The 11,726-nt window shown below is 40.8% G+C and overlaps 1 protein-coding gene across 3 annotated transcripts in view; it reads left to right on the forward strand.

The window, feature by feature from the left end:
- Positions 1-11,726, forward strand: part of LOC101044812 (torsin-1A-interacting protein 2) — a 45,412-nt gene that overhangs the window by 17,223 nt on the left and 16,463 nt on the right. For all 3 annotated transcript variants that reach the window (XM_074389684.1, XM_074389683.1, XM_074389685.1), the window contains exons 2-4: positions 5,746-5,925; positions 7,488-8,006; positions 11,332-11,433. In XM_074389684.1, the coding sequence (XP_074245785.1) occupies positions 5,892-5,925; positions 7,488-8,006; positions 11,332-11,433 (655 nt within the window). In that variant the 5' untranslated portion in view covers positions 5,746-5,891. The remainder of the gene's footprint in view (positions 1-5,745; positions 5,926-7,487; positions 8,007-11,331; positions 11,434-11,726) is intronic.

An 11,726-nucleotide genomic window follows, 5' to 3' on the forward strand; every position in this document is an offset into this window, starting at 1 on the left:
GGGACTGAGGTTGAGCCTATAGTATAAGTCAAATGGTCTTTGTTGTAAAGATTAAAAGGCCCGGCAAGGCGCGGTGGCTAACGCCTGTAATCCCAGCACTGTGGGAGGCCGAGGCAGGCAGATCATGAGGTCAAGAGATTGAGACCATCCTGGTCAACATGATGAAACCCTGTCTCTACTAAAAATACAAAAATTAGCTGGGCATGGTGGCGCACACCCGTAGTCCCAGCTACTCGGGAGGCTGAGGCAGGAGAAATGCTTGAACCCAAGAGGCAGAGGATGCAGTGAGCCAAGATCATGCCATTGCACTCCAGCCTGGGTAACGAGCAAAACTCTGTCTCAAAAAAAAAGGTCTGGAGGGATGGATAACCCAAGGCAGATTTTTGTCGCAATTCTTAGGCCCATTTTATAATCTTAATTATGGTACATATGATTCCTATATCTACCTTAGATCACCTGAGGCTTTCCACAGCAGATAAACAGATTCCTGATGTGACAGGTCCCCGAAAAAGAAAAGAAATAGAGAAAAATTGAAAGATACGTACAAATTCACTCAGGTCATATGTGCTAGAGTCACAATTCAAATCTAGATTTAAGTATTCCAGAGTAAGGGTGCTTTGTGTTATGCTTCATGCAAGCTTTTTAAAGGGTCGTGATTAGGTCCCACAGCCAAACTACCTGAGTTCAAAACCTGACTGCCCTCAGTAGTCACATGTTCTTGGGTAAGGTTCTTAAGCTTTCTGTATCTCAGTTTCCTCATCTCTGAAATAGTAGGAATATTAATAGTTTACACCTCATAAGATTGTTGTGAAGATTAAATGAGTTAATAAAGTGCTTTGAGTGATGCCTGGCACAAAGACGGCACTCAATAAATAGTAGTTCTTAGAGCTGTTGTGTATGTTTATATGTTCTTCTTTTTCGCAGCAGGACTATAACTTGTTTCAGGGCCAAGATATCAGTTTCTTTTGATCCCTAGAGCCTAAAAATGGCATCATTCACTAAAATAAAATTATGTTTAAAAGTAAAGATATATACTTAATTCTACCCCAACTGTCATACATTTGTCATGATGGCATTTATATCTAAACTACCATGCTGGAATGGCTGATTTCTTTTTTGCTCTTCTTGGCTGCTAAACTTCTAATTTTCTTCTCCATTTAAAAAATGGTCTTAGTGCTTCCTGATACCTATCCCCTTCGCCCCTCCCCAGGTTTTTCCGGGGTCTCGACCCCCTCCCCTCTTTTTCACTGGTTCCCATGGCAATGCTAGCAGTTTGCAGGATAGAGTTGGAGGGTGGGTAAGGTCCTTTTGCTCTCCCAGCTCTGATTTTGTTCTCAGAGGCAGCTTTTCCATGTCCTGTCTCCTCCCAGCTGCTTGTGACAGAATGTCTAGGAGGCCGTGGTGGAAGCGTACCTCTGTAATGCAAGGTCATTGCATGTAGGCTCAAAGAGTTTTCCTTGCAGGCCTTGCCTTTTGATACTTAATTTTTTTTACAGAGACTAAATTTATTACTCATTTAAAAAGACAGTAACTACATCAAACATATAGAAAAGTGCAGAGAATAATATAACAAGACCTGTGCTCAGATCTAAAATACATGAACGTTTTATCACATTTATCTCAGTTATTTTTATTTTTTTTTATTTTCAAATGTTTTTCTATGATTAGAGAAAAAATGTTTTGTGTTTTTAAAAAATTTTTTTATTGCATTTTAGGTTTTGGGGTACATGTGAAGAACATGCAAGATTGTTGCATAGGTACACACATGGCAGTGTGATTTTTTTTTTTTTTTTTTAAGGAAATTTTATGTGTACGGTTGACACCCTCTTGTATTCCTTGCGGAAGCAAGCACTAAATGGAAGTTGATGTGTATCCTTTCCATTTATGTGTTTATTTTTTGTTATAAATTATATATGTAAATAATGTACAGAGTAACAAAAAATGGAATGCTTTCAAACCATTAGTATCAATTATATATACATACACACGCATATATACGTATGTACACATATATATTTTGTTTGTTTTTGCTTCTGAGACAGGGTCACTCAGGCTGGATTGCACTGGCGTGATCTTAGCTCCCTGCAGCCTTGAGCTCCTGGGCTCAAGGGATCCTCCTCCTTAGCCTCCTGAGTAGCTGGGATTACAGTCATGTGATAATATGCCTGGCTACTTTTAAAAGTTTTTTGTAGAGACATCGTCTCATTATGTTGCCCAGGCTGATCCCGAACTTCTGGACTCAAACAATCCTCCTGCCTTGGCCTCCTAAAGTGTTGTGAAGATTAAATGAGTTAATCCATAAAGAGCTTTGAATGCTGCCTGACACAAAGAAGGCACTCAATAAATAGTAGCTTTTATAGTTGTTGTGTATGCTTTATATGTTATTTGTTTTCATAGCAGAATTGGAACATCCTGGCTTACATGCATGAGCCACCATCCCTGGCCCAAATTTATTTATAAACATGTAATAGGTTATTGAATTGTGGTTAGCCTTATAGCACTTAATTTTGTATGTTGGAGTCTTCTAGACCTGGTTATGCAACTTCAGTGCGCAAGTCATTTGGTATACCACACAATGGCACCGACCGAGTAGTCAAAGCATTTACCATTTTACAGTGAGATGATGCAGAAAAGGATACATCGTAAAAGACAGAGCACAGGGTAGCTGCATTTACAGAAGAAGCAATGAGGCAAATCTGTGTCCCTCCTAGAGAAGTCCCAGGAGATAGAAATTAAGCAAGGCATCCCTCAGCTGACCATCTAGTAGATTCTTCATAAATGGAGAACAAAACCTTACAGCCCTAACCTGTTACAAGCCCTGATGGAGACAAAGCAAAATAATGCAAGTTTTGCTGCAGATTTCAGGGTCACAGGGCAGTGGAAATGACTGTCAGTGATGAGGCTACATTTTATTTAAGCAGAAATATGAAAATTATCACCTCCATGTATAGAGCGCTGAACACTAACATGGCACAATCAAACTTGCAAGGAATTCACTCAGAGTAAATGTCTTCCATTGCCGTATGAAGCACACAGGTCTCATCAGTTCCTTGTTGTAGAAGATACTATCAAAAGTATCTATTTTTCAGCATGCTTATGGAGGGGTTTTCCCTACAGCTATAGCAAGTCTCCAACTACCCCATTTTCCATCAGAATGAGGCTCTGGCTCACTTCCATTATGCAGTCCAGAGGTTCCTAATGAACACATACCCTGATAGGAATCAGATACTGTTCAAAAGATTGACCTGCCTGGCTGGGCACAGTGGCTCACGCCTCTAATCCCAGCATTTTGTGAGGCTAAGGTAGGCAATCGTTTGAGGCCAGGAGTTGGAAACTAGCCTGGCCACATGGTGAGACCCTGTCTGTGCGAAAAATAACAGAAATTAGCTGGGCATGGTGTGCACACCTGTAGTCCCAGCTAGGAAGGCTGAGGCATTGTCCTGGGGGAAAAAAAAAAAAAAGATTGACCTGCCGCTGGAACAGTGCCTCCAGATCTCTCAGATACCCTGCCATGTGACCTTTTCTGCGGATTTGTTAAGAACTTCTTGTTTGTCCCACTTGCACTGTGAGGGAATGCTATTTCAACACTGAACAATGATGATACGTTACAAAAAGTCTGAATAAAGTGGGCTGTAGGGTCTATGTGTGCTTTGTGACAGGAATGGTGTATGTCAAGCATTTATGATTTTAGAAATGCCTGTGGTGGTGCCTTTGCAGATTCTTTTGGACTGCAACCTAGGTACCAAGTAATATATTTTTGAAAGCCTTCAGCTCCGTTTGTTTGCAGTAAAGTTTATTGAGGATAATCTATGTCACATACAAATTTTAAGTTTGTTAACACAGGGAACCACCACCTCAGTAAAGATGTGAAACACTTTTTTTTTTTTTTTTGAGACATAGTTTTGCTCTGTAGCCCAGGATGGATTGCAATGGTGCAATCTTGGCTCACTGCAACCTCTGCCTCCAGGGCTCAAGTGATCCTCCTACCTCAGCAGCTGGGACTACAGGTATGCACCACCACACCTGGCTAGTTTTTGTATATTGTTTTTTAGAGACAGGGTGTCACCATGTTGTCCAGGCTGGGTTTTTTGTTTTGTTTTTTTGAGATAGAGTCTTACTCTGTCTCCCAGGCTGGGATGATCTCTGCTTACTGCAACCTCTGCCTCCCGGGTTCAAGCAATTATTCTGCCTCACCCTCTTGAGTAGCTGGGGCTACAGGCGCATGCCACCATGCCCAGCTAATTTTTAAATATTTTTAGAAGAGATGGGGGTTTCACCGTGTTGGTCAGGATGGTCTCGATTTCCTCATTACTCTCATTTTTATAGGCAATGAATGTGAAGTAACTTTACTAATCAATTTATTTTTGACAAAAAATAAGAATTAACTAACATATGATTAAGTTTTATTGCTGATAAAATAATTTTGATTCCTTTTGTATAAAAATAATTTTATCTGTCTTTGAGCATTGCATAAAAAGGCATTGTATGAAGAGGTATCTCTCTCCATGTTTTACAAAAGAATACTTGAAGAAAACCAAAGTCAGTCCAAATGTGTAGCGGCACCTCAAAGCAGCCATCTCAGTTTGGGGGAAGCTCCTGTATTGTTGCTTTTTTTTTTTTTTTTTTTTGTTTTTGTTTTTGTTTTTGTTTTTGTTTTTGTTTTTTGTTTTTTTTTTTGTTTTTGTTTTTTTTTTTTTTTGAGACGGAGTTTCGCTCTTGTTACCCAGGCTGGAGTGCAATGGCGCGATCTCGGCTCACCGCAACCTCCGCCTCCTGGGTTCAAGCAATTCTCCTGCCTCAGCCTCCTGAGTAGCTGGGACTACAGGCACGCGCCACCATGCCCAGCTAATTTTTTGTATTTTTAGTAGAGACGGGGTTTCACCACGATGACCAGGATGGTCTCGATCTCTCGACCTCGTGATCCACCCGCCTCGGCCTCCCAAAGTGCTGGGATTACAGGCTTGAGCCACCGCGCCCGGCCTGTTGCTTTTTAATATAAGTGAAACCTTCTGATAGGCAGACTATGAGAAAAGTATCTGGAACAGAAATTGAAGGCCTCCAGGAAATCTGCAGTGATCGTTTCAGCAGTGACTTAAATTTCTACTCTTAGATTTATTTTTTTATTTTAATTCAAGCTCTTCTCTTGAAGATTCTGGTCACTTGGTCTTACTTTTTATACTCTTTCAACTGTGCTGGAATGTATTAGGAGATTATGATATTGGTGAAAGATTAATAATCTGGAGCTGTTTTTTTTTTTTTTTTTTTTTTTTGAGACGGAGTTTCGCTCTTGTTACCCAGGCTGGAGTGCAATGGCGCGATCTCGGCTCACCGCAACCTCCGCCTCCTGGGCTCAGGCAATTCTCCTGCCTCAGCCTCCTGAGTAGCTGGGATTACAGGCACGTGCCACCATGCCCAGCTAATTTTTTTTTTTTTTTTTGTATCTTTAGTAGAGACGGGGTTTCACCATGTTGACCAGGATGGTCTCGATCTCTCGACCTCGTGATCCACCCGCCTCAGCCTCCCAAAGTGCTGGGATGACAGGCTTGAGCCACCGCGCCCGGCTTGGAGCTGTTTTTAATAGTTAGGATTTGGAGTGCGATTCTCATGAAAGGAAGTTTTCTTCACCAAAAAAGTTGCAGAGAGGAAATGTTACTCAAACTAAACATATTTAATAAATAAAGCTGATATTTGCATTTCTCCTTCGTATGGATAAAAAGTCATTTAATTTTTTTCATTTTGTTTTAGTCACTGTATATATGCCTTATTTCCTGGGTCCACTGGAAACATGAGTCTATTGGGACTTGGGACAAGAAGAAAACAAGACATCTTCACAAGGAAAACCAAGCACTAAAAAAAGTATCCCCCCAACTCTGGAGAGAGAGAACACAAACATGGCCGACGATGGACTTACGGAGACTCAAGAGGGTAAGACTGATTTGTCCAGCACTGAGGGGGTGGCTGTAGGAAACCAGGGTGTGTAGAGAGAAAATCTCTGATGACTGAAATCTGAAGTTTTAAAGTAAAAAAGCTAATTCAGTGGATTCATTTGCTTTGATTATACTTATTCTTTCAGATTTACTGAACTTTACCATAAGGTGAGACCCTAATTATAAGAAAGATAAATGTTTTAGAGACGCCAATAGTAGGGACATGTAGTAATGGAAAAATACAATGATTCTTTAAAAAATGATGGTAAACAAATCTTTAGAGTTATATATTTCCCATGATGTGCTATATTTAGAAGGGATTTTCTTTTTTTTTTTTTCCTTTCTGTCACCCAGGCTGGAGTGCAATGGTGCAATCTCAGCTCACTGCAACCTCCGCCTCCCGGGTTTAAGTGATTCTTCTGCCTCAGCCTCCTGAGTAGCTGGGACTACAGGCATGCGCCACCACTCCTGGCTAATTTTGGTATTATTAGTAGAGACAGGGTTTCACCACACTGGCCAGGCTGGTCTCGAACTCCTGACCTTGTGATCTGCCTACCTCAGCCTTGTAAAGTGCTGGGATTACAGGTGTGAGCCACTGCACCTGGCTGATAATGATTCTTTGTAAAAAATGTAATCACAATACCTTTATCACACCGAAAAAAGATGAATTATAATTCCTTAGTGTCATCAAATATCTGGCATTCAGATATTGCTGATTGTGTCATAAATATTTATTTAATGATTGGCTTATTTGAAACTGGATCTAGACATTGTGGTTCACATATTGTATTTGGTTGATGGTCTCTTAAGTCGCTTAGTAAGTTAAGAGACTCCTTTTTTCCCCTTGCCATTTATTTTAATTTCTTACCGTTATTAAAGAAATGTCTTTTGGAATTTCTCCCATCCTCCATTTTGTTGATTATATTCTTGAGGCATAATTTAATATATTCCTCTATCCCTATATTTCTTGGAAACTGGTAGCTCTAGAAGCTTGATCAGATTTCAGTTCAGTTATCTGGCAAGAATACTTCTAGGTGGTCTAGAGTACTTCCTACTGCATTGTATTAGGAGGTGAATGATATGTTTGGGTTTCCCCGTTTTCATGATGTGAAGATTGGTCACTGGGTTCAGCAGTTGTCAGTCTGGCTTATACACTATAAAAGTTCCCATCAGCCTTTTGCATAAGGTTTTAGCTACCATTGATGAGCACTGCCTTCCGTAATGAATGACCTCATGATCTTCCTTTCATTAGGGAAGGCAGTGCTCATCAATGGTAGCTAAAAGATTAGGGAAGAAGATATATTCAATATAACCAAAAGTTAGTTCTAACAATCTGTTGGTCATACAGATGGTTTTATATTAGTGTTATTTTGGATTTATTGACAAGTTTTTATTGTTGTTTAAATCACCTTTAGTGGGAACCAACAGAAATAACGTTTAGGAATAGTGTCTTGTAAACCATGAAAATCTATATAAATATTGTTATAACAGAGACACTGTTAAAATATGAATTCATGGGGAATTTTTTCCAATAAGAATTATAAATTTTTATCTCAATAGACTCTCAAAAGGATTTGGAAAATGATCCATCAATAAATCCTCAGGCACAAGAGACCACAATCATAGCAAGTACTCCTGAAGAAGCTCAGACCCTACACTCTGCCGCTGATCTTAGCAAAGGCCACCAAGAGGTAGAGACAATAGGTCCAGAAAGCGTAGATACAGGTGATAAATCAGAAAGTCCAGATGAAGCAAATGTGGGGAAACATCCAAAGGATCAAATAGAACATGAGAACAACCGGAGTTTTCTGGATGGTGAAAAAGGGCATCACCTCCCTTCAGAAAGTCTGAGTGAAGAACCCTTGGATCCAGATCCCAGCCGTTCTCCAAGTGGCAAGTTAGGACAAGCAGACACACGCTTAGGGAGCAGCTCTGCAGCACCCCCTACGGAAGTGAGTGATGGAATGGGAACATCTCAGGAACCACGTGCTGCAGACTCCCAGGAGGCCCAGAGTCCTGGACATTCCAGTGCAGGACAAGGGGGCGAGGATACACTGAGGAGGCGACTGCTGGCCCCCGGTAAGAGAACCCTCTGAACTCTTCTCCTATTTTGTATGGCTCTGTTGACTGAGAACACAGCAGAAGTCAGAGGCCTTCTTTCCGGAGAACTTTTGTCTATCTTTCATAGGATTAAGGCCTTGGAGCCCTGCCCACGCTTGCAGCAAGCCATACGACTGAGTTGATTTTAGCCATCAATGAGGTTTCTCATCTAGGCTAGCTTATTCCACTATATTCAGTTGCTTCCTACACATAAACTGCATTTCTAAGCAAGGTTTGTTTTTTTTTTAAACTGTGAATGTGATATGACAAAAAGGGGCATGACTTTTTAAAAATTCACTTTTGGCTTTTTATTTCTTATGAGAATATTTTGACATAGAATTTTTGAAATCTTTTACTTTTTGGGAAACTAAATGTTACATCAGTCAAGAGATGGGTATATTTGAAAATTAACATTCATGGGACAGTATCCTTAACTCAGTCACGTTTCAGTTTTATAGGACTTTAAGTCAATTAGTTTCTCTCTACCTGATTTTGTCTGCCTATATGCCAAGAGGAACAAGCATGTCTTCCCTTATGAAGGGAAGCATTGCAGTGCGCTAAATCCCTAAATGGAACTCAAGAGGTGTGAATTCTAGTTGTGGCCCTACCACTTGCTAACTTGGGCGACCTTGGGAAAGTCTCTTCAATTCCTGGTGCTTCAGTTTCCCATCTGTAAAACAAAGAAGTTAGACGAGATGATATCCAAGGATTCTTCTAGCTCTCACCTTCTGTGATTGTCTGCGTGGATTTGTATCTTATAAGCACTTGGAAGAGCTCAGTCTGAAATGCCCATTTGCCAGCGCAGTTGCGTATGCACCAGGGGCAATTGCATAAGCCTCTAGTCCCAGTCACTTGGGATGCTGAGGTGGGAGGACTGCCTAAGCCCAGGAGTTCGAGCCTGCAGTGTGCAATGACCACCCTTGTGATTGACCTCTGCGTTCTAACTAAAGCACCTGGGCCGTGAAGTGAGACCCCATCTCTTTAAAAAAGAATTCACTGTTAGGCAGTTTCACTGTAAGCAGAAAAAATGTTTTGTTTTGTTTTTTAGCTGGAGTCTCACTCTGTCGCCCAGACTGGATTAAAGTGGCATGATCTCTGCTCACTGCAACCTTTGCCTCCTAAGTTCAAGCGATTCTCCTGCCTGAGCTTCCTGAGTAGCTGGGATTATAGGCATGTGCCACTATGCCCAGCTTATATTTTTGTATTTTTTAGTAGAGGTGGGGTTTCATCATGTTGGTCAGGCTGGTCTTGAACTTCTGACCTCATGATCTGCCAGCCTCAGCCTCCCAAAGTGTTGGGATTACAGGCGTGAGCCACCGGGCCTGGTGAAAAAATGTTGTTTAAAAAATCCAGTTTAGGCCGGGTGTGGTGGCTCACACCTGTAATCCCGGCACTTTGGGAGGCCAAGGTGGGCAGATCACAAGGTCAAGAGATTGAGACCATCCTGGCCAACATGGTGAAACCCCATCTCTACTAAAAATACAAAAATTAGCCAGGCATGGTGGCACATGCCTGTAATCCCAGCTACTCACAAGGCTGAGGCAGGAGAATCACTTGAACCTGGTGGGTGGAGGCTGTGGTGAGCCAAGATCGCACCACTTCACTCCAGACGGCAACAGAGCAAGACTCCATCTCAAAAAAAAAAGAAAAAGAAAAAAATCCAGTTTAAGCCAAACAGAGTAGCTCACTCCTGTGATCCCAGCACTTTGAGAGGCTAAGATGGGTGGATCACTTGAAGCCAGGAGTTCAAGACCAGCCTGGGCAACATGGCAAAAACCCATCTTTACAAAAAATACAAAAGCAGCCATGTACACTTATAGTTCTCAGGAGGCTGAGGTGGGACGATTGCTTGACCCTGGGAGGTCAAAGCTGTGGTGAGCCAAAATTTTGCCACTGCACTCCAGTCTTGTTGACAGAGTGAGACCCTGTCTTTAAAAAAAGAAATGCAGTTTATGGATGGAAAGCAACTTAATATAGTTGAATGATATTTTTTATATATATATGTATATACTCTAGGAGATGAGAAACCTTGTTTTAATCTCAACTATATCTCTTTATGTGACCTTGGGCAAGACCCTTTAATATTCCTGGACCTTTTTTCATGGTAGGTTAAGTAGTGGGGCTGGAGTAGGTGTCCATTACAGATCCTTTCAGTTCTTAAATTCCATGATATGATATTTTAAAAACCTACTTTTTTGGGATGATATGAACAATTCTTTATAATTGAAGAGGATCCTACTCATCTGTGCTAACAGAAGTAACTGGCCAGGGTTAAGCACAAATTTCTAGTGTGATTTAGCTTCGAGTGCTGTAAAGTGTTGCCCTTCTTTTCATCCACATATTTTCAGCTTGGTGTGCCCACCCTACACCTGGATTTTTACGTATTTCGTGAATTTTCTTCACCTTATATTCCTTGCTTTGTATATCTCCTTGACTAAGAGTTTCAAATTTGCTTTTGTAAGCTGTTTTGCAACTGTGCAGTAATATCTCCTATCTCAGAATTTAGTGCCTCTGTTATTTTTATGTTCGGGGTCTTAAGGAACCATGTAAAACTCAAACACTGGAATTAGAGCACAGTTACCCTGTAATGTTGAATCTTGTGTACAGTCAATATTTCTTAAATCCCTTCTTAATTTTATGCATTTTGTTGAATCACATTTTAATTAAGCTTGGCCGCAGTATTCATTTCTTTTTCTTTGTCTTTGATGTAAGAGGCAGTGAGGAATTGTGAATATAGCAATATTATCTTTGAATGAATTTCACAGCATTTCATTTTATTCTTCTAAGTAGAATAAAAGTAATAGTCTTAAAGAAAAGACAGGAAAAGTGTTAACTTTGGGTTTTTGTTTTTTTGGTTTTTCTTTTTTGAGATGGAGTCTCGCTCTGTCCCCCAGGCCGGAGTGCAGTGGCGTGATCTCTGCCCACTGCAACTTCCATCTCCCGGGTTCAAGCGATTCTCCTGCGTCAGCCACCTGAGTAGCTGGGATTACGGGTGCCTGCCACAGCCACCTGAGTAGCTGGGATTACAGGTGCCTGCCACCATTCCTGGATAATTTTTGTATTTTTATTAGAGACAGGGTTTCACCTTGTTGGCCAGGCTGGTCTCGAACTCCTGATCCCAAGTGATCCACACACCTCGGACTCCCAGACTGCTGGGATTACAGGTGTGAGCCACCGTGCCTGGCCACGGTATATAAATCTTTTCAGTCAAATCATTCTTTGGTTTGGTGAGAGTTATAAAGGTATACATACTGTCATTAGTTTACTGCCTAAAAATAATATAGATTCCTCCCCCACTCCCCAGAGGCTGGAAGTCATCCACAACAAACACAAAAATTGGAAGAAATTAAAGAGAATGCACGGGACATCATGAAAAAGACTAATAAAAAGAATATTTGGAACTATGGTAAGAGCAAACCTGGTTTTACTGCAGCACTGATTCACATTCAGAAAATGCTTAGAAAACTAGCAGATTTAAACAGTTTTAACATTGTGTTTGTTATACTTATTTAATGATTGGTAGTAAGTCATAGTAAAATAGAACAATAGAGTTTTAGGGATTTTTCCCTTAAGGGTGCTGGCTGATATGTTGGTGTGCTTAACGAAATGGAAATTCCCACGGTAGGAAAAGCTTTTCCTAAACAAGAAACAAAAACTGCCTTTCTAACTAGTCATTTTAAAGTTATGATTCCTAAAAAA

Source organism: Saimiri boliviensis, chromosome 19 (genome assembly GCF_048565385.1).
Source record: "Saimiri boliviensis isolate mSaiBol1 chromosome 19, mSaiBol1.pri, whole genome shotgun sequence".
Classification (NCBI taxonomy): domain Eukaryota; kingdom Metazoa; phylum Chordata; class Mammalia; order Primates; family Cebidae; genus Saimiri; species Saimiri boliviensis.